Source organism: Nycticebus coucang, chromosome 1 (genome assembly GCF_027406575.1).
Source record: "Nycticebus coucang isolate mNycCou1 chromosome 1, mNycCou1.pri, whole genome shotgun sequence".
NCBI lineage: Eukaryota > Metazoa > Chordata > Mammalia > Primates > Lorisidae > Nycticebus > Nycticebus coucang.
This window is the reverse complement of record NC_069780.1, coordinates 147173481-147201380: the sequence shown is the minus strand read 5'-3', so window position 1 is coordinate 147201380 and position 27900 is coordinate 147173481. Positions and strand designations below refer to the sequence as shown.

The window sequence follows — 27900 nt, the reverse complement described above, 5'->3', positions numbered from 1 at the left end:
ATTGGGCGGCGCCTGTGGCTCGTGAGTAGGGCACCAGACCCATATACTGAGGATGGCAGGTTTGAACCCAGCCCTGGCCAAACTGCAACAAAAAAATAGCCAGGCATTGTGGCAGGCACCTGTAGTCCCAGCTAGTGGGGAGGCTGAGGCAAGAGAATTGCCTAAGCCCAAGAGCTACAGGTTGCTGTGAGCTGTGACGTCCCAGCACTCTACCTAGGGCAACAAAATGAAACTGTCTTTAAAAAAAGTAAATAAATAAAAATTTATTGAATTGTACACTTACAATTGGTGTGCTTTTAAGTTACGCTTAATTAAAACCTAAAAACAGCCAAACATGGTGGCTATGCCTGTAACCCCAACTACTTTAGTGGCTGAGATGGGAGGATTCCTTGAGGCCATGAGTTCGAGACAAGCATGGGCAACATAGGGATACTCCATTTCTAAAAAAATAAAAATAAATTTAGTCTAAAAAAAAAACACACACACATATATACACATACTTAGATATTAAAACCTTCCTTGGCTGGGTGTGGTGGCTCATAATCTCAGAACTTTGGAGGGGTGGAGGGACTGCTTGGTGCCAAGAGACGGAGACCAGCCTGCACAACATAGTGGAACACCATCTCCACAACAAATAAAACGACTGCCGAGCTTGGTAGTATGCAACTGTTGTCCTAGCATAAGGTGGGAGGATTGCTTGAGCCCAAGAGTTGGACTGTACTTTGCACCACTGTACTTTGGCCTGGACAACAGATCCTGTCTCAAAAGAAAAACAAAAATAAACCCTCTTTAAGAGCAATCCATAACTGTAGATTACTATCCTGAATGTTGATAAATATGAACTGGCTGACAGCAATATAAATTGGATGTGGAGAAGAGGAAAGAGGTTGGAGGGCAGAAACCAAGTGAGGAGATGAAGAAAGAATATAAACAAACAAGAAAAGCATATTTCCAATTAAAATTTAGAACATTTTTGTCACCCCAATGAATCCCTATTTTTTTTTTTTTTTTATTGTTGGGGATTCATTAAGGGTACAATAAGCCAGTTACACTGATTGCAATTGTTAGGTAAAGTCCCTCTTGCAATCATGTCTTGCCCCCATAAAGTGTGACACACACTAAGGCCCCACCCCCCTCCCTCCATCCCGAATCCCTATTTTTAACCGTGACCCTAACCAACCACTGATCTGCTTTCTGTCACCATCAATTAGTTTTGCCTGTTTTAGAATTTCATAAAAATCTGACCAAAGAGTAGGTATACTTTTCTGTCTGGCTTCTCTGAGTACCCATGTTACTGACATCAATAGTTCATTTCCTTTCTATTGCTTAGTAGTATTCTACTGCAATAATATACCTCGGTTTGTTTATCCATTCACACGTTGATGGATATTTGGGTTGTTTCCAGTTTGGAGTTATTATTAATAAAACTGCTGTGAATGTTTTTGGTCTTTTATAATTTAAAAAAAAAAAAGAGAGAGAGAGAGAGAGAGAAAAGCAGGCTGCACCTGTGGCTCAAAGGAGTAGGGCACCAGCCCCAAATACCAGAGGTGGCGTGTTCAAACCTGGCCCTGGCCAAAAACGGCAAAAAAAAAAAAAAAATCAATAAATAATAAATAAAATAAACAAGAAAAGCAGGGCAAAGTGGATAGAACTAAATAATGAATAGTACCCCAAAAAGCTCATAGAGTCCATGAATGTTGATTTAACTTCTCTACTTATCCACCTACCTCACAAGGTTACTGAGAAATCAAACAAAATCATGGCTATGTGCTGGAGTGGCTGTGGAGAGAGGGGAACACTTCTACACTGCTGGTGGGATGACAAATACAGCCCTTTTGGACAGAAGTATGGAGAATCCTCAAAGATCTATCAGTGGTTCTCAACCTTCCTAATGCCGCAACCCTTTAATACAGTTCCTCATGTTGTGATCACCCTCAACCATAAAATGCTAGCAACCTCTCATCTAAATGTAGACCTTCCATTTGACCTTGCAATCCCATTACTAGGTATCTACCCAGAATAACATAAATCATTTTACCTCAAAGACATTCGCACTAGAATGTTTATTGCAGCTCAATTCATAATTGCCAAGTCGTGAAAGCAACTTAAGTGCCCATCAACCCATGCATGGATGAACAAACTGTGGCATATGTATACCATGGAATATTATGCAGCCATTAAAAAAGATGTAAATATTGTACCCTCATATTAATTTGAATAAACTTAAAAAAAAAACTCTCAGCTCGGCACCTGTGGCTCAAGCAGCTAAGGCACCAGCTATATTCACCTGAGCTGGCGGGTTCAAATCCAGCCCAGGGCCTGCCAAACAACAATGACAGCTGCAACCAAAAAATAGCCGGGCATTATGGTGGGCGCCTATAGTCCCAGCTGCTTGGGAGGCTCAGGCAGGAGAATCGCTTAAGACGAAGAGTTGGAGGTTGCCATGAGCTATGATGCCACAGCACTCTACCCAGGGTGACAGCTTGAGTCTCTGTCTCAAAAAAAAAAAAAAAAACTTTCTTATATCTTTTACATTTACCTGGAGTTGAAATACATTCATCTTAGTAAAGTACCGCAAGAATGGAAAGATGAATATCCAATGTACTCCACACTAATATGAAATCAATACATAATTAATGTTCCTAAGAATAAAACACTATTATAGTCCAATTTGGGATAGAGGGAAATGAGTGGGGAGGATGTATGGTGGAGAGAGGGCATGAGGTGGGATCTCACCTAATGTGCACATTGTGAGGGTGTATAACACACCCCCTAGGTGAGGGGCTCTTCTACAAATGGAACTTTGCCCTGCAAGTGAGAACAATGTAACCTAAATATTGTGCCCTCATATTAATTTGAATAAAGTTTAAAAAAAAAAAGATCATGGCTATGAAAGTCCTTAGTAAAAGATAAAAGTATTAGTCAAACATAAGGATAACAGGGCGGCACCTATGGCTCAATGGGTAGGACCCCAGCCCCATATACCGAGGGTGGTGGGTTTAAACCCAGCTCCGACCAAAATGCAACAAAAAAATAGCCAGGCATTGTGAAGGGTGCCTGTAGTCCCAGCTACTGGGAGGCTGAGGCAAGAGAATCACTTAAGCCTAAGAGCTGGAGGTTGCTGTGAGCTGTGTGACACCACGGCACTCTACCGAGGGCAATAAAGTGAGACTGTCTCTACAAAAAAAAAAGAAAAAAGGATAACATTTAAATTTATGGAATAAGCTCTTAAAACAAACTCTAGGGTTCCATCTATACTAGAACTAAAAAAAATCTCTGGGACAAAAATCAAGACCCTAGCAGGATACACAACTCGGCAAATGTCATCCTGATACTTAGTCTGAGAATCAGATCTAGAATTCTGTCCTATGGACTTCAAGTGGTCACCATACCAAGTACCTATGAACATTAACATACTTTTAAACAAGTTTCATGTACTTTCAATCACTGATTTTTTTTTTAAATGCTCTGTAGACACCTAGCTTTCATTTCTTATTAACATAATTGCACCAAAAAGTCATGATCAATTATGTGGGCTGAGGGGTATATAAAAGATTTTCATTAATTTATGTTGATTGATCAGAATCATCATCAAGTGAGTCTGCTAAATGCATAATACTTTATGCATTACACAAACATAACCTTTCCAAATATGACTAAATATATCTGCTGACTAACCAGGCTGGTCTAGCAGTTCTACTTGTTCTTTTAATTATAGAAGTTATAATGCCCATAGAAACAAATTAAATACAGAAGTATACACAAAAGAGTCTGTATCTCTCTCTCCAGTCCAATATATCTATCAAATATATAGACACACATATAGAATTTTTCCCCTATCTGTTCACGTGTTGTTTGCCTCCTTTTTGAGAAATGTGACCAATCACAATGTAGACATTATTGTACAACTTGCTTTGGCACCTAACATATCATAAGATATCCCTCTGTGTCAATACCTGCAGATCTAGCCCATTCTTAAGAACGTTTCATAATTACGTCAACCATTTGCTAACGTTTCATAATTACGTCAACCATTTGCTAATGGGCATTCATGTTGTTTCCACTTTCATTTTCTACAAACATGCTATAAGTGTATCCTTTTTCATAAAACCTAAAGTACCAAAGCGTTTATGTATTTTAAAAGAATAAACATATTTAAATCAGTTATACCAATTCACAGTCCTACCAACAATGTATCCCTTATCCTTTGGCCAGCAAGAGATGTTATCATTCTTTTCATTTCTGCTAATCTGTGTAAAAGAAATGATATATCCATATTGTTTTTGCACTTTCCTATCTTCACCTTTAGTCATATTCATTTCTTCTTCTGAGATTGAGATTTGCCATATTTCTATTGATCTCTCATACATGTTAGGAATATTTTCTCTTAGACTATCAACTTCATATGGCCTCTAGCTATGCAATAGTTTTGTTGATAAAGATACTGGAGTTTTTTGTTGTTGTTTCTTTTGGGATTTTCTTGAGACAGAGTCTCACTTTGTCACCTTCAGTAAAAAGCCCTGGAGTCAGCTCACACCAGCCTCAAACTCTTGGGCTTAAATGATCCTCTTGCCTCCCAAGTAGCTGGAACTATAGGCAGCTGCCACAACACACAGCTATTTTTGCTCAGGCTAGTCTCCTGGGCTCAAGCAATCCACCCGCCTCCATCTCCCAGAGTGCTAGGATTATAGGCCTGAGCCACTGAACCTGGCTAAAGATACTGTTTTAAGGAAATAAACATATTTTCCTTTTCTTTGTGGCTTCAGGATTTACCTTCTTAATTAAGCTTCTCCACCCTTTAATATTAAAAATATTTATCAAAATTATGTTTTAATATTTTAGAGTTTCTTTCCGAATATTTCAATCTTTAACTGGAAATTTTTATGATGAGAGGGAGGAAGATCGGGCAGTGCCTGTGGCTCAGTGGGTAGGGCGCTGGCCCCATATATTGAGGGTGGCGGGTTCAAACCTGGCCCCAGCCAAACTGCAACAAAAAAACCGCCGGGTATTGTGGTGGGCACCTGTAGTCCCAGCTACTTGAGAGGCTAAGGCAAGAGAATGGCCTAAGCTCAGGAATTGGAGGTTGCTATGAGCTGTGACGCCACAGCACTCTATTGAGGGAGGCAATAAAGTGAGACTCTGTCTTTAAAAAAAAAACAGAGAGAGGGAAGGAGATTTCTAACTTTTTACTTTTCTATGTGGAAAGCAAATTATACCATGCTTTTCTAACTACTGAAAACAACTGAAATAATATTAAGTTACCTTACATATTACTTTTCATGACTGTTTCTGAACTCTCTTGATTCTGTTTGTATCCCACTGAGTGAAACCCTATCTCTAAAAATAGCCGGGTGTTGTGGGGAGCACCTGTAGCCCCAGCTACTTGGGAGCCTAAGGCAAAAGAATCACTTAAGCCTAAGAGTTGGAGGTTGCTCTGAGCTGTGACGCCACAGCACTCTACCAAGGGCAATATAGTGCAACTCTGCCTCAAAAAAAAAAAAAAACAAAAAATCCTTATCAAGGGCTCATATCTCTTTCTAACAAGAGAATTTATAAGTAAATTTTGAATTTACTTATTTTGATTTTGAATGGCATTTATCATTCTGTACTATATTTACTTAATACATAAGACACTTTAGATTTTCTTTTTTTTTTTTTTGTAGAGACAGAGTCTCACTGTACCGCCCTCCGGTAGAGTGCCGTGGCGTCACACGTCTCACAGCAACCTCTAACTCTTGGGCTTACGCGATTCTCTTGCCTCAGCCTCCCGAGCAGCTGGGACTACAGGCGCCCGCCACAACGCCCGGCTATTTTTTTGTTGCAGTTCGGCCGGGGCTGGGTTTGAACCCGCCACCCTCGGCATATGGGGCCGGAGCCCTACTCACTGAGCCACAGGCGATTTTCAAAGCTCAGTGAGGACCTTGGTCTCTGTTCTATCTTATTTCCAAATATAATCAAGTTGTTATTTGGCTACTCTGCTCAGAAAAAAAAACACTATATTTAAACAAGATTATTTATCATCATATTATCAGTATATCATCCTCAGTCACATTGATAAAGAAAATATCCAAAATATCCTATTTCAACAAATAACCGAGAATGTATTATTTTCATGACTTTATATTTGAAGGGATCATTTTTATAGCAAATGAGACAAAACAGATTTTTTGTGTGTAACTTAAAAAACATTGTTTGGGCTCGGCGCCTATGGCTCAAGTGGCTAAGGTACTAGCCACATACACCTGAACAGGCAGGTTCTAATCCAGCCTGGGCCTGCCAAACAATGACGGCTGCAACCAAAAAATAGCTGGGTGTTATGGCGGGTGCCTGTAGTCCCAGCTACTCGGGAGGCTGAGGCAAGAGAATTGCCTAAGCCCAGGAGTTGGAGGTTGCTATGAGCTGTGATGGCAGGGCAGTCTACCCAGGGTGACAACTTGAAACTCTGTGTCCAAAAAAAAAAAAAACATTGTTTGTTTTACTTATTAATTTCAGACTCCTAGTTTAAGGGAAAAAGAATAACAATTATTTTTGCTTAACATCATGAGGCAAATTATTAACATAAAAATTGTGCTTGCTGGACATTCTTTTCTTCAGGCTATTCCATTTCCTTCCTTCTTAGTACCAAAAATATAACGGTGTGATAAAGAGTACTGGTCTGGAAGTTCAGTGACAATTAATTCTAGATCTACTTGTACTTGCCACATACTTGCTGTGTGACCTTGCCATTTTAGCTCTCAGCGTCAAGGGCAGCTATGCCTTTTAAAGTTTGCCAGTTGCATCAGGCCATATATTAATAGATGTCTCAGAATAAGTTCAAAGATTAGTAGATTTAAGCAGTTTTTAGAAAAAGAACTTTTCATTCTCTTCAATTTAATGAACTATTTATATATGAATTATATAAATGAAAGTGGTTTCAATGAAGATATATAAATAGCTAATTAGCTTCCATATTCATCACAAATTGAGTCTTTCATTTGATTTTTGCCATAAAAATTTACCTAATCCATAAAATATTATTTTCAAATAAGACTTTGGTGCCTTAGAAAATGTAACTGTACATGCTTTGAGAAACTATAGTGAGCCATGAATAAAGGAAGTAAAGGCCTAGTTTTTGTGTTCCATAGATTTTCCCCAAGCTTTTCCTGCAGAAAGATTAGGATGAGGCTGGTTATTTTGTTTTTGTTTTTTTTCAGAGACACAGTCTCACTTTATCGCCCTTGGTAGAGTGCCGTGGAGTCACAGCTACACAGCAATCTCCAACTTCTGGGCTTAGGCGATTCTCTTGCCTCAGCCTCCCGAGTAGCTGGGACTACAGGCATCCACCACAACGCCCAGCTATTTTTTTGTTGCAGTTTGGCTGGTTCGAAACCGCCACCCTCAGTATATGGGGCCAGGGCCCTTACCCACTGAGCCACAGGTGCCGCCGGAGGCTGATGGTGAAAACAGAAGGCAATAGTATGCTAGGGGGAGGGGGAGGAAAGGCCAACTAGGGTAGATAAAGGACCAGTCACAAGCTTCATAATTTACCTGTAAAAGATTAAAATTGAAACTGAATTAAACTGGGAATCTTGACAGACTTTATAATGGGGAAAAGCATCTTTAAATGTCAGCTACAATCACTGATGTCAGGAATCCTCGCTTTAAAAAAAACAAATCAGTTATTGCTTCATTTTCCAAATCTTACTCTAATTATTATATTTCTGAAATATAATAATTATCCACATAATTTTTCTACTTAATTGGATCAGTCTAAACTTGGCTTGAATATAATTTCCTGGGGAACTGAAGTCTTCTAGATGGCAGAGAACACTTTCTTTTATAAATTCCTTGTATATTTTAATGTGACTCAGAATCCAGCAGTGTCTATACATGGGCCCAATGCATCCATTTAAAAAGGCATCACATACAATTCTGTGAATATGAGATTTAAAACGGTTCTAATTATGATTAATTTACATATTTAGTTGAAGGCAAGAGAGAAATAAGGACTAATTACAGCAACATCCAGACCCTTGCTATATTTTCCCTTGCATGAATGCTATGAGTATATTGGTGGGGAAGTCAAATGTCTTTATTTTCTCTCCCCAAAGCAAAGTAAAAGTTTGTGAAAGTCTTTGATCACAACCTCCACCTCATCCCAATAGCCTTGAAGGTTTTTTTTTTTTTTTTTTTTTGTAGAGACTGAGTCTCACTTTATTGCCCTCGGTAGAGTGCCGTGGCCTCGCACAGCTCACAGCAACCTCCAACTCCTGGGCTTAAGCGATTCTCTGGCCTCAGCCTCCCGAGCAGCTGGGACTACAGGCACCCGCCACAACGCCCGGCTATTTTTTGGTTGCAGTTTGGCCAGGGCTGGGTTTGAACCCGCCACCCTCGGTATATGGGGCCGGCGCCTTACCGACTGAGCCACAGGCGCCGCCAGCCTTGAAGGTTTTAAACGGCTCAGGCAATTGTGAAATGGAAGCAGATAAGAAAACATTTTTTTGTTTGTTTGTTTTTTGTTTTTGTTAGAAATAGTCTCACCCTATCTCCCCAGTTAAACTACTCACAGCAACTTTTCACATTTGTTAATGCTGAATAAAAAGGAGAAAGACTATTCTAGATTGTGTAGAGTAAAGAAACAGAAAACTGAATGAAGTAGACTACTCCCCATGTAGTTGCTCACAGCAACTTCAAATTCTTGGGCTCCAGTGATTCTCTTGCCTCAGCATCCCAAGTAGCTGGGATTACAGGTGCCCATCACAACGTCCTGCTCTTGCTCAGGCTGGTCTCGAACTCCTGAGCTCAAGCAATCCACCTGCCTTGGCCTCCCAGAGTGCTACGGTGTGAGCCACCGTATCTAGCCATGAAAACATTTTTTTAAAACCCAATTTGTTCCCTGCCACACCATCCATACCTCTTGGCAGCTAGCCCAAAAGAAAATTCAAACTTACATTTGTTGAATTTTTCTTAAATGATCATTCTGAGTGTCTATAGCAGATTGTTTCCTAAGATGAGTACAGTTAAGTTTTCTCACACACTTTGCTTTTCAAGAAGTGGAGGTGTTGGGCAGCGCCTGTGGCTCAGTGAGTAGGGCACAAGCCCCATATAAAAACAAAAAATAGTCGGGCGTTGTGGCGGGCACCTGTAGTCCCAGCTACTCAGGAGGCTGAGGCAAGAGAATCGCCTAAGCCCAGGAGTTGGAGGTTGCTGTGAGCTGTGTGACGCCATGGCACTCTACTGAAGGCGATAAAGTGAGGCTCTGTCTCTAAAAAAAAAAATAATAAGTGGAGGTGAATTTCTAGAGTCCAGACTTAGCTGTTTGACTTGCTTTCACCAATGAAATCAGAACAAAAAGTCACAAATTGAAACCTTCATTTAGCCATGCTAGGCTGGAACCACAAGACCACTATGTAAAGACAGCTGGGCTAAGCTGTCTATACTTGGCCCAGGCAACAACCCGAACCAACTCAAGTGGCCATCTTACACCATCCAGTCTCAAGCAATGACTGTGGCACAAAAGTGACCCCAACAGAAAAATCACTGATCTGAGTCCTGCCCAGATTGCTGACCCACAGAATCATCAGCAAATAGCTGTTGTTTTAAACTGAATGGGATTTGGTCACACAAAAAGTCACACAAATTCCCCCAAGTCCCCTGAAATCATATATAAAATTTCATGAGCATTTGGCATGTGCATGTTTCTGTGAAGAGGATCTGTAATCCTTACCAGATTCTCAAAGTGGTCTTATGAGCCAAACAAAAAAAGAACCATCAACCCCACCCGTGATTTCTCCTTCCTGAAGTGGCCTTAGCTTGGCCCTACTGACCACATTGTGGCCAGCTCTAGAAAAAAAAAAGAATCTATATTATCTGTATCCCAAAGTCCTAACCTCTTTCACAGTTGAGTGAGAGATTTAATGTTACTCCCCATCTTTTTCTGGGAATGCCTAGAGCAGGCGTCCTCAAACTGCAGCCCGCGGGCCACATGAAGCGGTGTGAATTGTATTTGTTCCTGTTTTGTTTTTTACTTCAAAATAAGATATGTGCAGTGTGCACAGGAATTTGTTCGTAGTTTTTTTTTTTTTAAACTATAGTCCGGCCCTCCAATGGTCTGAGGGACAGTGAATTGGCTCCCTGTTTTAAAAGTTTGAGGACACCTGGCCTAGAGCAATGAGACCAATTCCCAGCTCAGATGAAATCAGAAGAGGTTGATTGATTATCACTACATATCCATACAAAGTCCTCTAAAAACTTGCCTCACAATACCAAATTATCACTCTTTATACCTTTATAGTAATCCTTTGAGGCAGAAAACACTAAAATGACTTATCCAGATAATAAAGCAGACCAAGTACACTCTGAGTACCCAAGCTTTTTTCCCCAGAAAAGACAGCACCCAGGACCATTAGACCAGGCCAGGTGCCCAGTGGCTCACGTCTGTAATCCTAGCACTCTGGGAGGCTAAGCTAGGAAGATCACTTGAGGTCATGAGTTCAAGCCCGAGCAAGAGGGAACCTCCATCTCTATAAAAATAGAAAAACTGGCAGCAGTAGTCCTAGATACTCTGGAGGCTGAGGCAGGAAGATCGTTTGAGCCCAGGAGTTTGAGGTTGCTGTGAGCTAAGCTGATACCATAGTACCCTAGCCTGGGCAACTGAGTGAGATTCTATCTCAAAAAAAAAAAAAGAAAGAAAGAAAGAAAAATTTAGGTAGGTGCTGACAGAAATAGAAATGCCAGGGGTGGCAAACGTGGCCAAGGCGATCCACTTCAGGGCTGAGCACGGTTAGAAGAACCCTTTGTCAAGTGTTACTAAGAGTACTCAGGAAGGAGACACGCCCAGCCTGAATGGCCGCAAAGGGTGAGCATTACAGGGGGCGGGGTAGCCCTCAGGTTACTGACCGGCATTTCCTTTACCACATTCAGGTGTTAGATTCCTAAGGACCAAAAAATAATGAATAAATAAAAATGAACGGAAAAGAAAGCAAGCCCGGCGCCACACACACCTGTAGCCCATCTACTCTAAAGGCTGAGGCAGAAAGAACTCTTGAGCTCAGGAGTTCGAAGCCAGCCTGGGCAACATAGCGAGACCCCATCTCTTAAAGAAAGAATTTATTATTACTATAACAAAAATAAGATTCCGGAGGTCAAAGGGCGAATGGTCCTGGTGGTTTTCGAGGGATTTAAATGGAGGGGCGCCATTTATTGCCAAGAATGCAGCCAACATCTCAGAGACGAAGTTACACCCTCCCGACCCGCTGGGCTCCAGGCCCAGTGAGCCCTTCTTAGAGCCTGGTCCCTTAAAGGGCGGACATACGTCCGCCTCCATATCCAGACCAGACTGCTCCGCGGAAGCGAGACCCACAAGTACCCTATCCGCCGGCAGGCCTGGGGTCGGGGTGCCGGTGGCTCCGCCCAGCCCCGCAGCCCACTCACCAGCCTAGTGGCCCGGTATGGCCCCGGCCCGACGATGCCGTGCTCCATGGCCGGCCGGCAGCTGCGCCGCACCCGCGCCAGCGCCGATCGCTGCGAGCCGGCGGCTGGGCAGTTTGAATCGCGAGCCTGCAGCTTCCGGATCCTGATTGGATGCCGCTGTGGCACGTGACCGGAACTACACGGGGATGGGCTGGAGTCTCCTGGGAGACCGCCGCCAGCCAGGTAGCTTAAGGGGCAATATTATTCAGGGGAGAAGTCGGTGGCTCCTGGAAGCCCCACCACGCGCACGCGCCAGGGCGGGTGTGACTGACCGTGCACGAGTAGGTCTAGAGCCGCCTGGCTCGCTTCCCGGACTTCCCCCGCTGCCGACGCACACAGGCTTTCTCCGACCAGATCGCTCCAAGTGTGTAATCCAGTGACCGAAACCCAGCTTCTGACTGCATGGGTGAATCCTTGTCCTTTCTACCAAGTGCTCCGTGAACCTAGAGGTGCTGCTGACACTGGGAGACGTGGGTACTGAAACGAAGCGAGTTGACAGCTTGTACAAGTGGACGGACATTTAAAAACTAGATAAAAAGCACACGGTCATGGCGATAAGTGTAGATAGCGTGTAAGAGCACTAAAGAGCTGGAAAAGAGCCCGGATTAAACGTGTTTGGTTCTCTTGTTCTCTTGGAGTAGTGTTTTCTCCTCCAATCTGAGTTCTGTTTTGTATCAGACTGAACCCTTCAGTCCTTTGCTAAAGAATTGTGAGTCCTTTTTTGCTGCTGAGAATTCTCCTGGGAATTGCTGCTCCGATTTGCAATTACTCAAAGGGACAAATGAGGTCACTGTCTACCTACGACTCTGTATACTTAATGACTGAGTCCAAAGTTCCGATTTGGTCACCTCAGTGAGTTCCTAGGAGAAGACATCATAAGAAATAGCTGCATAAAGGATCTGATTCCCCCATTTTTTCCACCCTGATAGCACCTGCCACTCTGCTTCCCCACTTGCTGCTGTAGATTTTTATTTAGCCACATTTACAAAGCCCAAGAAGTTCCTTGGGCTTTTTTTTTGTAATCAGAAAAAGCAATAACAATATTTAGTGAACCTTTATCAGAACTTTTTTTTTTTTAACCCCTGAACTCAGTGGAAGAAATCTGCTTGTCCTTGGCAAAGAATACCAAGGGATACTTGTATCCTTAACACAGAGACAGAAGGAGAAAAAGGAATTTTAGAGCCTTGTCTGTCTGGGATCTGCTACCACCAAGATGGTAGTGCGATTGTGATATGATACAAAACATTCTGCCCACCATTAAGTTATGCAGCTTTCCAGTTCTGTAATGATCATAGAGTTTGAAGATCCATGGGTCTGGGTATCAATAATGACTGGTATTTCTTACTAGTTGAGTGACTTCAGGCTAATGATTTAATTCTCCTTTACTCCCTGGTAAAATGGGAATATTGATGATTGTCTTGCAGAGTTGTCAGGACTTGATATGATGCATGTAAAATACTAAATACAGTGCCCAGCACATAGAAGTAATAAAAAGAACTATCTTTAAAAAAAAAAAAATCATGCCAGCTTCTTGAACATTTTCCCAAGAGTCCATTATCAGCGACAGATTAGTTACTAGAAAGGCACATCTCCAAAGAATCTATGTACCAGAGGCTAAAAAGAGTCTGTGAATGTAGTTTAAATTGGGCTGCTGATCATGTATTACTCTTCTAGCATCTCTCTCTCGCACACACACACAAAACTAAGAAATTTCTCACCCTTTCTGTGCCCTAAAAAGCCAGTGATTTCTACCTTTCTACCTACTGGCCTTCTTTTTGTTCCTTAAACACGCTAAGTTTGTTCCCACTCCAGCTTTTTAAGGGTTTTCCTTCAAGGAATGTTCTTTCCCCAACTCCTAGCACAGCCTTCTCCATCTCACTATTGAGGTCTTAATTCTAACCCTACCAACCTACAAAACTCTTCCCCAGCCTTCCTGTGTACAAAAGTCACACACACACACACCACGCTAGCACTGTTTTATTATCTTCATAGCACTTACCTATATTTCAAATTAATTACTTTTTATATTCTACATCTGCAATAATGGCTCTTAAATAAAAGAGTTCCACTTTCTGGGAATACTTTGGACATTTGTAGGGATGTTTTCCAGTTTTCAAAAATAAGGGAGGGCCCCCACTGCTTATTTTGTGGGCAGAGACAAGGACAGCTAACTGTATGTCCTTTGATGCCTTAGGCCATACAACCACCAATTACCCCATGTTCTTCATGACTTTTTAGTGTCCCACTGGACATTCAGGTAAATGAAAATCCCATTGTAGTTATCTGAGTCCAGAATTTAGTTCTATGTTACATATAAATAAAAAAAAAATTGAATAGGTTTTACACATAACAATGTTACAACATATTTTATTTGTTTCTTTATAAATTACCCAGTCTTAGGTATTCCTTTATAGCAATGCAAAACAGACTAAGCCAGGCTAGGCACAGTGGCTCATGCCTGTAATCTTAGCACTCTGGGAGGCTGAGGCCGGCAGATTGCCTGAGCTCAGGAGCTCGAGTGAAGCATGAGCAAGAGCAAGATCCTGTCTCTATTAAAAAGAGAAAAACTATCTGGCTTTTGTGGTGGGCAACTGCAGTCCCAGCTACTTAGAGGCTGAAGCAAGGGGATCCCCTGAGCCCAAGAGTTTGAGGTTGCTGTGAGCTATGATGATGCCATGGCAGACTAAGAAAGACCCTTACCAGGAATTAGTTTCATTAATATTATATACTTGAGTTCTTTTTTAGCCTTCTAATTAAGGTTTAGCTATTATTTTTTATTAATTGGGATTAATTACATATGAAGTGTATGTTTAATCAGATTACCACCCCCCAAAAAAAGTTTAATTCCCAGTGGTATCTCAATTAAATCGTCAAATCTATTTGTACACTCCAAGTATACCAATTTTAATAAATTACAGGGCTTACTCTTTTTGGCACAATTATTTTTTTCTCTCTCCCTCTTTCGTTTTCCTTTTTTTCTTTTTGCCATTGGCACATTTAAATGTGAGATCCTGTAGAAGCTTTGACTCAGCCTCTAAACATCTCCACAAGGTGAATATTAGTACACTGAACACTGGCTATTTCACCATCACCTGCTTACATGTCACTGGCATTATTAGGAAATTTCAAGTCGTGGGACCAGAAAGCAGTTGGTGCCAAGTAATTGTGGTGTTAGATGTTGTGTTTCTCAATCTCATTGAGTAAGAAGTGGTTGGAGCTGTGCCTTTACTCCCCAGAGGGTTCCTAACTGCCACATTTAGTCCTTTCACTGCCCAGAAGGCCTCCTGGCTGATTGGATGGATCATTTTGAAAGAATTCCTCTGCTGGGCGGCGCCTGTGGCTCAGTCAGTAGGGCGCCGGCCCCATATGCCGAGGGTGGCGGGTTCGAACCCAGCCCCGGCCAAACTGCAACCAAAAAATAGCCGGGCGTTGTGGCGGGCGCCTGTAGTCCCAGCTGCTCAGGAGGCTGAGGCAAGAGAATCGCTTAAGCCCAGGAGTTGGAGGTTGCTGTGAGCTGTGTGAGGCCACGGCACTCTACCGAGGGCCATAAAGTAAGACTCTGTCTCTACAAAAAAAAAAAAAAAAGAAAGAATTCCTCTGCTGAAAGCCAAATTACTCACTACTCCCATTAGACTTTAGCCTTTCAGATTTTACTACAGTTTTCATTCAGTTGTTCCTATTGGCATTTATGCCATCAAGAAGGTCCATTTGCTGAGTTTCCTAAATGTTTTTAAATCTATAACTTGATTTCTATTGCTATTGATCCAAACTGTCACCACCCTGTTGGGAAATGTTTTCTCAGAACTTGAATCAATACACTATCAGAAGTATCTTATACTTTGGGATAGGAATGAGATATGTGGAAAATATATATTTCCATTTCATTAAAATCGTTAAGCCTGTAGCTCAGCGGCAAGGGCGCCAGCTACATACACTGGAGCTGGCAGGTTCAAATCCAGCCCAGGCCTGCCAAACAACGACAACTACAAGCAAAAAATAAAAATAGCCAGGCATTGTGGCAGGCATCTTTAGTCCCAGCTACTTGGGAGGCTGAGGCACGAGAATCACTTAAACCCAAGAGTTTGAGATTACCGTGAGCTGTGATGCCACAGCACTCTATTAAGGGCAACATAGTGAGACTCTGTCTCAAAAAAAAAAAAATTTTTTTTAAACTGTTGAATGATATTTCTGAATGTTAAGTTTATTTTTTTCATTAAAAAATAAAGAAATGCCACATTGCCAGGCACAGTGGTTCATGTCTGTAATTCTATCAAGAGGCCAAAGCAGAAGGATTGCTTGAGGTCAAGAGTTTGAAACCAACCTGAACAAGAACAAGACCCCATCTCTACTGAAGGGTGTCATGGCAGGTGCCTGTAGTGCCAGCTACCCAGGAGGCTGAGGCAGGAGGATCACTTGAGCCCAAGAGTTTCAGGTTGCAGCAAGTTATGATGACACCATTGCTGCTCTCTATCTGGGGTGACAGAGCAACACTCTATCTCTAATAAATAAATAAATACATGCCACAAGAAGTGGAGGACTTACATTCATTCATTCATTCATTTATTCAGCAAGTCGAGTACCTACTATGTGCCAGATACAGTTCCAGCCAGTGGAATAATACATTAGATAAAATGCAGTTTCCAAGAGCTCACATTAGAGAAAGGGTGATAAGCCAACTATAATATTAATACATAAAATATTTATATTATATATCAGACAGTGATTGAGTGTGGGAGAAAAATAAGAAACCAACGTGCAAAGAGGATGGTAGAAGGGAGATGTTATTTTGGTTCAGGTGGCCAGGGAAGGTACCTTTAATGAAGTGACACTTGACTGGACAATCTGAGTGAAGTAAGAGGTAGCTGTCTAAGGAAGAACCTTCTCGACTGAGAGAATGAGCAGCCTGAGAAAGCTTTCAATAGACACATGCTTCTCACAGCTAGAGAACATGGGAAGGAGGCCAGTGTCAGCTGGAGTAAGTGAAATGGGGAGTGGAGAAGATGGAGTTGAATACAGAGTGGAAGGGGCCCGAGGATTCAGATTTTCTTCTGAATCAGCTGAAAATATGTTAGAAAGTTTTGATTGGCAGAGTATCAAGAACTGAAATATATGGATACATAGCTGTTATTTTTTTAAGCCTCACCCTGGACAGTCGGATAATGGACTGGGATGCTAAAGGCACAGAAGGCAGGAGAGGAGGCAGGAAAACCACCAAAGAAGATGCTGCGATACTCCAGCAGGACAATGTAAATAAATTTCCTTGGTGTAGTGCTTAGCACATAGTGGCATTTAACAAATATGAATAAACGAGTAAGTAAATGACAATGAGCTTCAAAAGTTATTCATTCTTTTTTCCTGTTAGAGATAGGGCCTTGCTCTTATCACCCAGGCTGGAATGCAGTGGCATGTTCATAGATCATTGCAGCCTCAAACTCCTGGGCTCTAGTGATCCACCTGCCTCAGCCTCCTGAGTAGCTGGGATTACAGGCATGCTGCATCACCACACCCAGCTAAAACCTAGTCATTTTTTTGAAGATAAATTTGATTCATTCTGACCATAATTGCTGTTTCTCATACAAATGTATTCAACAGAATAATAGCTTTTTATGTTTTCATTTTAATCTATTGAATTTATTTCTGAACTTATTCTTCTATTACCTTTTATCATTAAAATTCTCTGAAGAAATATTAAAAAAGAAAAAAAGAAATAAAATTCTCTGTACTTGCTTTTCCCTTTTGATTTTGGGAAAGCCCAACGTATACAGACTCCATGCCTTGTGTTATAATCGTGCCTTCACTTCCTGCCACCTCAAAGTCACACAGTTCAAAGTTGTCATAAGAAAATCTTTGCCAAGGAAAACAGCTAAACTGGTGTTCATATTTGGGTACAAGCTCAATTTCTGACACATCAAAACTATGCCACATAGCATGTATAGCAAAGTATTTTACATCTGGGAAAGTGACATAATGAAAAAAGAATTTTTAATTAATATTGGTATAGCCAAGAAACATAGGCTATATGTTTATTTATAGCCTCTTATAGAGGCTATAGTTTATTTATAGCCTCTATAAATTAGAGGAGGAAGATCCCAGAGACAGGAAAGCTATTTTGAACATGAAGGAATATAGGCATGAAATTCCAAGAACAATAATAGAGTGTTGTGTGAAAATAGCTGTGTAATCTTGAACAAGACTCAACTTGTCTGACTATCAGTTTCCTCATCAGTAAAACAGAAATATTGATGGTACTTGCTTCATAGGGTTGTTGAAAGACTTAATTGAAAAAGTATATACAAAACTCAGAATTCTGTTACTTGTGTGGTAGGCAGAATTCAAAGATATATATTCTAAATCGTCCTATATATCCTATATCCACTAGCGTACATACCTGAAGAGACAGAGACAGAAACAGAGTTGGAGATTTACTATAAGGAACTGGCTCACCTAAGTATTGAGGCTGAGAAGGCCCAAGATCTGTAGTTGGCAAGATGAAAACTGGGACAGTAGTTGAAGTCCATGTTCAAAGCCCTGAGACACAGGACCAATGGTATACTTCTAGTCTGAAGGTTGGCAGGCTCAAGACCAGGAAGAGCGAGTGTTCTGGTTAGAGTAAAGATAGGAAAAAGCCAGTGTCCCAGCTTGAAGGCAGCCAGGCAGAAGAAATTTCCTCCTGTTGAAGGGAGAGTCAATCTTTTGTTATACTCAGGCCTTCAACTGATTGATGTGGCCCACCTGTATTAGGTAGCGCAATCCACTTTAACTCAGTCTATTAAATTAAATATTAAACTCATCAAAAATCCTCTCATAGGCAGAAGAAATTCACTCTTATTCAAGGGAGAGTCAGTCTTTTGTTATACTGAGGCTTTTAACTGATTGGATATAGCCCGGCTCTTTTAGGGAAGGCAATCCACTTTAAATTAGTCTATCAAATTAAATGTTAAACTCATCAAAATCACCCTCACAGAAACACCCAGAATAATGTATGACCAAATATCTAGGCACCCTGTGGCCCAGTCAATTTGCCACATAAAGTTAGCTATTACAACCCCTGAGATTCTCAGACCCTGATGTACACAGATCTTCTTCCAATTATGCAACCAAACACTAATTAAGTACTAACGTGAAGGAATTGCACATGTAATTAGGACCCAAATTAGTTGACCTTGAGATAGGACAAATATCAAGGGAGGGCCTACCTAAACACATGAGTCCTTGAAAAGGAGAGTTTTCTCTCCAGCTGATTGTAGAAAGGAAGTTGAAACTGAATTTCACCAGCCTGAATGAGCTTGGATGCAGATGTTTCCCTAGAGCCTCAAAAGAAGAATTCAACTTGACTAATTCAACCTGATACTGATACTCTGAGCTGGGAGACAGCCACATCATGCCAAATTTCTAACCTACTGGGCTGTGAAGTAATCAATGGGTATTGTTCAAAATCCAGTAAATTTCTAATTTCTTATGTACCAATAGAAAGCTGATATACAGGCTGGCGCCTGTGGCTCAGTGGGTAGGGTGCCGGCCCCATATACTGAGGGTGAGGATTCTAACCCAGCCCCGTCCAAAATGCGACAACAACAACAGAAAAATAGCTGGGTGTTGTGGCGGGCACCTGTAGTCCCAGCTACCTGCGAGGCTGAGGCAAGAGAATTGCCTATGCACAGGAATTGGAGGTTGCTATGAGCTGTGACTCCATGGCACTCTACCAAGGGCGATAAAGTGAGACTTTGTCTCTTAAAAAAAAAAAAAAGAATGAATGAATGAATGAAAGAAAGCTGATATACATTTTACATAAAAAAATCTCAAGTGCTTGTTCTAACTACTGCATGACAGTAGCAAGAATGGAAGAAATGTCAATATTTAATGAGTGATTAGTTATAAATGATGTGGGAAGAAAAAATTAAAAATGCCTCCAAATGTTATCTGGAAGACTGGCAGAAAGATTATACCATAACAACAACAAATAGGAGAAGCAAGAAGGAGCATGGAGAAGGGGGTCTTAGACGCTACCATGCATAAAAATCACCAAATAGCTTGTTTAAAATTTAATTTTTTGGATTCTACCTGCAGAAGTACCTAGATTCCACAGGTTATTTATGGTTTCAACTACATGCTGACAGCTCCATAGACCCATGAAGGTACATATTTCTAACCTTGATTAGACAAAAACCTGAAACTCCCATGTTGGAGGCTAATGTGTAAGACAATGCTAGCCAGCTTGTAAGAAAGCCTAGTCAACCACCCAGAATCCTCAGTTCAATACAACTTTGCCAGGGAAAGTTGTACAGGGAAAATATCATGTTATACTAGTATTCAAGAATTCATGCAAGTCATTGGACTTGTCCCTCATAAAGGCCAAAAGCCAAAAGAAGTTGAGATTTAAATATGCAGGATTTGATTGCAGTGAAACATCCAAATTGAAGTGACTCAGAGATGAAAATATTAGAATAAAAGGTCAGGGTACAGTTGGGGAGTTTCAGGGAGGAAGAATAGAGAGAAAACAGAGGACCCCTCCAATGTCCCGTTTTGGCCTTTTGACCTGTTTCGTTGGCCCTCAATCCTGCTGCTTCACCCCTATATAAAGACTTGTCTGCCCACACTTGATACTTCACTTACTTTAGTCCCTCAGCCTTCCATAACTCTGTTAGAAGCTTGGTCTATTCTTGGTTCTTGATTCCATCCCTCTAGGCCAGTGGTTCTCAACCTTCCTAATGCCACGGCCCTTTAACACAGTTCCTGAGGGTTGCGACCCACAGGTCGAGAACCCCTGCTCTAGGCAATAGCTCTGGACATCCATGAAAGACCATCTCCTCTATTTCACTCTTAAAGGCAAAAGATTCAAGTTTTCACCTGAGTAGAATTACAAATTATTACATGTTATTGAACTTTTGGGTAGCTGACAAATGGTCAAAGGATATAGTCTTACTATATCAGTCGTTTGATCCATAGCACCTAAGTTCGGTTTTAAGAGAAATCAAAAAAGTAGGATAAAATTATTGGCATTTTAATAAGATTCGACCACAAATGGTCCCTGAAATAGCAAATGTATAACATAACTGGAAAAAATTCAATTTACTAAAAGGGAGGGGGTAGGGAATGTACAGAACTTTTGGAAACTAGTGCTGAAAGGTGTTACAGCCAGATGCTTGTAAGTAGTAGGGTCCTCAGGGCAGGGATTGCTTCCCCCAGACAAGATATTTCACAGGGATCCTAGCGGCAACAGCAGAGGCTCCTGGGGGCCTAGGCCCATGGACCACAAACACACACAGGAGTCCAGAATCAGAAGTGGAACAGTGGTCAGATCACTAAGCAAGAAACTGGATGAGATTGAGATTGGGAGTCAAAAGCAGCTGGGGAACAAGGAAGGTCTGTGAGCTGGGTTGGGGCAGGGTATCTGCATGTGTCGGCCTGTCTTGAAGGGCTGACAGGCAACAATGGTGATTGTGTTTGCCTGCAACACTGCTGCCCTTCTTTTCTTTCAGAGTCAAGCAACTGAAACTGGTTTGAACATTAAAAACAAAATTGTGTTAGGCTTTTGTCCTTACTGATGATTACTTTATATATGATTACTATATATTTTTCTTTTGTATATTCCTGACGCAGATTTTTCTTTGTTTCTTTCCCTTTTCTACTTTGTTTAATTTTCAACATTTTTAGTGATCATTCAAATATTTGCTTATCATTTAATTGTACTAAACATTTTGAATTTGATACATGCTCTATGGTAGAAACAATACCCATTTTTTAAATCTAGTTTTTAGAGCATTTTAGGCTCACAGCAAAGTTGAGAGGAAGATACATTGATTTCCCACATACCCCCAGCCCCAACATGTGCATGTCTTCTGCCATTATCAATATCCCCCACCAGAGTGGTCCATTTGTTATGATTAATTTTTTTACTTTTCACTGGATTATAACATACACAGAGAAAAGTGCACAGATCATCTGTATATGGTTCGGTGAATTTGCACAAACTAAACACATTCTTCAGATCAAGAAACAAACTGTGAATAACAGCCCTATTCCAGCAGTTCCGTGGGTAATAGTGAGCACTCTAGATTCTGAATCCAGCCATCCAAATTTAAGAAACAAAACATGACCGGCAAGCACCTGAGAGACCTTCCCCTGCCTCTCCATACCCCATCCTCTTAAGGGTAACTGGTACAGATCTTTCACTATGTAAGAAAAAAGAAGCAAGAAAGTGTACCCCAAACCAGAGAGAGAACAGGTGCTGAGTCACAAATTACCAGGAATTTAGTCCATCGACATACATTGTAACCCCAAAACCAACTTCAAAAAGTGAAGAAGGAGATGAAAGAATTTTATTTAATGGGCAAAATTCTTACAGCATTCACTTTCAGCCTCGACTAGCTATAGCATTTGTAGATTTTCCCCTTTTCATTTAAAACTACAGAGAGACTTTTCTAGACACTCAAACTTATTTAGCTGCTTTCTCTGAAAAGTCTCTGGATTGTTCCTGAAATTAAGTGACAGGGCAGTAGCTTAATTCCATTTTCTTTTCTTTTTTTTTTTTTTTTGCAGTTTTTGGCCAGGGCTGGGTTTGAACCGCCACCTCTGGCAAATGGGGCTGGCACCCTACTCCCTGAGCCACCCTGGGGCCAGCACCCTACACCCTGAGCCACCCGCTTGATTCCATTTTCAATGAATAATTAATAGGAAGGGTGGCTGTGCAGAGTTCACTATGAAGTTGTCCCTAAACCTGCCTACAAACCAGAATCCTGGAAACTCTTTAAAAAACAGTTGCCAAGGCCTCACTCCAGAGCAGGGATTCTCAACCTGTGGGTCGCCACCCACAGGAACTGTATTCAAGAGCCACAGCATTAGGAAGGTTCAGAATCACTGCTCCAGAGCTCCTGAATGTAGCTCCCTTGGGCAGAGGGAGCTGTCTCTGCAGTGAAGGATAGAGACTCCAGCAGAGGAGGAGCTGGAAGATTGTAGGGGTAAAGGCTCCCATATTTTAAAAGCCCCTATGAGCACTTTGCCTTCTGAGCCTGATGCTATTGCAAATTTGGGGCCCCAGGTGGGTTTCTTTTCTTCCTTGTCTGACATTGAGAATAAAAATATATTGCACTCATAAACAGATTTCCACATGGAGAGACTGCCTTAGAGCAGAGGTTCTCAAACTTGTCTGCAAATTAGAATCACGTGGGGATTTCAAACCACAGATGACTGTGCTCCACTTCCATAGACTGATTAAATTGTTCTGGGGTTAGGGACATATGATACCCAAGTTGTGATCCAATTTGAGAACCACTGGCCACAGGAACATTTCAGGTCTTGTAACCTCTCTGAATAGGGAGTTTAGGAGGCAAAACTGTGCAAACAAGGTCCAGATGCTTCTGCCAGCCTACCAAGTCTACCAATTTTATTCTGCTGTTCTGAGCCATAAATTTTACAAGAACAGGCCTCACGTAATGGACAGAGGGAGCAGGAAATGGGGGAAGTCTCTGCTTATCCAGGAGCAACTATGACAAGGTAATTATGGCTAATTTAGGTATGAGGAAATATCATCAAGTCCATTTAGTCATAGGTCTAGAGCCATCTTCTCACCATTTACCTACCTTCTTATTTAAAAAAATTTCAAACCAGGCAGCACCTGTGGCTCAGTGGGTAGGGTGCAGGGCCCATATACTGAGGGTGGCAGGTTCAAACCTGGCCCCGGTCAAACTGCAACAAAAAAATAGCCCGGTGTTGTGGGGAGCGCCTGTAGTCCTAGTTACTTGGGAGGCTGAGGCCTAAGCCCAAGAGTTGGAGGTTGCTGTGAGCTGTGTGATGCCATGGCACTCTACCAAGGGTTATAAAGTGAGACTCTGTCTCTACAAAAAAAAAAAAAAATTCAAACCCATAGAAAAGTTAAAAAAAAAAATACAATGATACCTGTATTCCTCCACCTACATTCCTATCAATTGTTTATATTTTGATCCATTTGCCACCCCCCACACACATATACCTTTTTTTTTTTTTTTGCTGAAACCTTCAATAGCACAGGTTTGAAATATGCAGCTCCAATTATATGCAAATCCTCTTCAAATGGTGGTGAGATGGCTCATGTCTGTAACCCTAGCACTCTGGGAGACCGAGGCAGGTGGATTGCTTGCACTCAGGAGTTTGAGAACAGCCTGAGCAAGAGCAAGACCCTGTCTCTAAAAATAGCCAGGCATTGTGGTAGGCACCTGTAATCCCAGCTACTCAGGAGGCTAAAACAAGAGAATTGCTTGAGCCCGGGAGTTGGAGGTTGCTGTGAACTATGACACCACAGCACTCCACCGAGGGTGACAAATAATCCAGCATATAATACATACAACATATAAAATACGAAAGCTTATAGTAGTTCAATTTTTGGAGAGCCAAAAGATACAGTATCACCTAATATATAGTCCATATTTAAATTTTCCACTTTACCTCAAAATTTTCTTTACAGGTACCACATACTTCATTTAGTTTTCTGTTTCTTTACTCTCCACAATCTAGAATCGTCTCTCTTCTTTTTATTCAGCATTAACAAATGTGAAAAGTTTAGACTGTTTGTATCATAGAATGCCTCATCAATGATGGTTTCTTATGATGAGATTCATGCTGAACATTTAGCAAGAATTTGTTGATAACGGGTACTTCTAACTGCCTCCCATTGGGAAGAGCATAGTGTCAGCATGTCCCAGTATCCATGATGCCAAATTCAATCACTTGGGTAGGGTAGTACCCACCAGATCTCTCTACTGTAAAGATAATCTTTTTTCCTTTATACTTAGTAAGTAATCTGCGGGGTGATATTGTGAGATCCTACAAATATCCTATTCCCCAACAAACTTTCACCCAATGGTTTTTGATAACCTTTACAAGTTTAGTACATTGCTGGTGGCAAATAGAGATTGTCTAATTCTTCCATTCTGTCTACTTTTGTTTTTTTTGTAGAGACAGAGTCTCACTTTATCACCCTTGGTAAGTGCCATGACATCACATGGCTCACAGCAACCTCCAACTCCTGGGGCTAGGCAATTCTCTTTCCTCAGCCTCCCAAGCAGCTGGGACTACAGGCTCCCCCCACAACGCCTGGCTATTTTTTTGTTGCAGTTTGGTCAAGGGCGGGTTAGAACCCGCTACCCGCAGTATACGGGGCCAGTGCCCCACCCACTGAGCCACAGGCACCACCTATTCTGTCTACACTTTTTAACAGCCATTCGTCAGTTAAGAGAACTTTCTTCCCCTCTTCTCCACTGCCCACTTACAGACTCCTGAATTTTTTATTTTATGAATTATGATTCATTACCCTCGTTTTTCTTTTCGAAACCAGCACTGTGTCCTTTTGATAGACACATGTCACTTTAGTTGTTGAGTATTGTCTTTATTGCTGCCATAACAAGATGTTTGAAGCTCATCTTATATATTGCTTGCTCCAGAACTGAAACCAAACATTTCTCTAGGGAGCCTTCGTTTCTTTTAATAGGAAATGGTATTTATTTCTTATACTGTTTCTCTTTAGCAATATCAGAGAGGTTTTATTGCTATTTGCCTGGCTCCTTCATCTATCTCTAAATTCATTACAAACTCAGGAAAGGGGAAGCTAAGGTGTTATCTATTGACTCCCTTAAACTTCAACATTGACCCATGATACAGAATAGATTCACATCTTTTCTATTTCTGTATTGATCCGGCAAATATTTTCTGAATTATTACTCTGTGCAGGGTTATGCTAAGCACAGGGAGTAGAATTTTAAGGCAGACACACAGTCCTGGTCTTCACAGAGCTTTCAGTCTTAGTATGGAGGAAAAATGTGAATCAAGTGATCCAATATTAACTAAAAATAGTGTGAATGTTCAAAAAATAGGCACACTGAGATTTAGGTGTCTAATAGGGATTCTGATAAACTCGATAGTTGGGAAGAGTGTTCTCTAAAATATAAACTGTATCTAATGTGTGAAAAATAAACAGAAATTACTCAGGCCAAGAGTAAAGGCTTTATACCCTAGGTAGTTGGAAAGAGCCTTCCCTAAAACATAAACTGAGATCTGATGTGTGAAAAATAGGTAGAAGTTATTTAGGCCAGGAGTAAAAGTTTATGTATATATGGGGGGGTGGGGAGGAATAGCTGGGGCACAGAGGAAGTGAGTCAAGCCAGCAGGTTCCAGACAAGGGCAGAGAGAAACTTGAAACATTTGAGAAACTAAAAGAATGCTAAGGTCTTTATATGTAATACAGCAGGTGTGGCTAAAGGACAGGGGAGAGGCAGACTCCATAGAGCCTTGAGGGCAAGCTGAGGGTTTTAGTCTAGTCTTTACTCTTAGTATAATAGGAAGCCATTAAGGGCTCAAGCAGAACAGAGGCATAATCACATCTATATTTTTAAATGAATATTGAATAATATAAAAAAGATTAGCTGGGTCCAGAGTGCACTTCAGTGTTACAGCTGGAATGCCCTTTGCAATATAGTTCAGAGAGAGCTGACAAGTAGCATAGTCTAGGGTGGTGGCTGTGAAATGTCACTGTCACTTCCTGTCACTGAACAAACACACACCCATTTTTCGGCTCTCTAAAGACTTCTACAGCCAATGAGAAATCTAGTTAATGGGCTCCTTCCTAACCTGTCCATCCCAGCCCCTCTCTGTTCTTTTTTCTTTTATGCCTAATAGGGAAATACAAAAGTGAGATTTTAAGTTGATAAAGAAACTTTAGGAACACTGCCACTAAACAAACAGACTTCAAAAGTCTTCAAAAGCAGGGTGGAGAGGCTCTGGGGAAAGGGAAAGAGAGGGGGTGGGAGCTGGACATTAATTAGGATCTCTGAGGAGGAGGAGGACAGGGTGGATAAGAGGAGAGAGGAGGGAAATGCCTGAGGAGAGAGCCCACCCTCCTTCGCCTCCTTCTCAAAAGGGTCTGCTCTTTGCCATCATAAGGTGCGGCACCACTAGAATCTGGTCTGTTCAGCAGTGGAAATGGTTTGAAATAGAGAGCAGTGGTAATGGTAAAGGGTTACCACCAGGCCCGGTGCAATGGCTCACGCCTATAATCCTAGCATTTGGGGAGGCTGAGGTGTGAGAATCCCTGAGGGCCAGGAGTTCAAGACCAGTTTGAGCAACATAGTAAGATCCTGTCTGTACCAAAAATAGGGGAAAAAATATAACTGAGTGTCGTGGAGCATATCTGAAGTCCCAGCTACTAGAAAGGCTGATGCCGGAGGATCACCTGAGACCAGGATTTTGAGGTTGCAGTGAACTATGATGATGCCACTGTACTCTTGCTGTGGTCGCGGAGCAAGACCCTTTCTAAAAAAAAAAAATGTTGAGGAAGGACTAGGATCTATAGCAATGTAGGAACAGGTAATGTGTAACAGATGGAGAATTTTAGCAATAATAGCTAGGAGGAAGGGAGCCAGAGAGGAACCTGAATGATTCTTTAAAATTATATAAAATTCTTACCCTATGTGAAAGTGTTCTAAAGATTTTTGAAACTCAAATGCTCCCCAACTCCTTTTACAATGCTAATGTAACTGATGCCAAATCTGATAGACAGCGAAAGCGAAGGAGAAAGGAGTAAAATTACGATTAAACCACTTTTAAGCGCACAGTTCAGTAGTGTTAAGTGATTCATGCAGTTGTGCTACTGATCTCTAGAACACTTTTCATCTTACAAAATTGAAATTCTGCACCCATTCAACAACAATGCCCCACATCACGCTCCCTGTAGCCCCTGACGACCACCATTCTACTTTCTCTATGAATTTGATTATGCTAGGCACCTTATGAAATGGGAGTCACACAGCATTTGTCTTTTGTGACTGGCTTATTCAGTACCATGTCCTCAAGGTTCATCTATATTGTACATGTGTCAGAATTTTGTTCTTTTTTAAAGCTGAATGATATTCTATTGTATGTATAGAGCACACTTCGTTTACCCACTAACATGCTCATGTTCATCTGGTAATAAACATTTGGGTTTCTTCCACCTTTTGGCTATCGTGAACAATGCCGCTATTAAGATAGTAGAATTGCTAGATCAAGTAGTAATTCTATTTTTAGGTTTTTGAGAGACCACCATACTGCTTCTCATAGTGACTGCACCATTTCACAATTCAGCAGGGTGCCAGGGTTCTAGTTTCTCCACATCCTCTCCAACACTTGCTATTTTCCTTTTGTTGAAATAGTAGTCATCCTGGCACCCGTCTGCCGGCCACATGCACCGAGGGTGGTGGGTTCGAACCCGGCCCTGGCCTGCTAAACAATGACAACTGCAACAACAACAACAAAATAGCCGGGCGTTGTGGTGGGCACCTGTAGTCCCAGCTACTTGGGAGGCTGAGGCAAGAGAATTGCTTAGCCCAAGAGTTTGAGGTTGCTGTGAGCCGTGATGCCACAGCTCTCAACCGAGGGTGACATAGTGGGACTCTGTCTCAAAAAAAAGAAAAATAGTGGTCATCCTAATGGGTGTGTGGTTAT

The 27900-nt window shown here is 41.5% G+C and overlaps 1 protein-coding gene across 1 annotated transcript in view; it reads right to left on the bottom strand.

The window, feature by feature from the left end:
- The window catches only part of DEPDC1B (DEP domain containing 1B), a 164262-nt gene extending 152730 nt beyond the window's left edge, over positions 1-11532 (bottom strand). Inside the window, exon 1 of the mRNA XM_053590185.1 lies at positions 11413-11532. Within this exon, the coding sequence (XP_053446160.1) occupies positions 11413-11460 (48 nt within the window). The 5' untranslated portion in view covers positions 11461-11532. The remainder of the gene's footprint in view (positions 1-11412) is intronic.
- Between the last annotated feature and the right edge of the window lie 16368 nt (positions 11533-27900).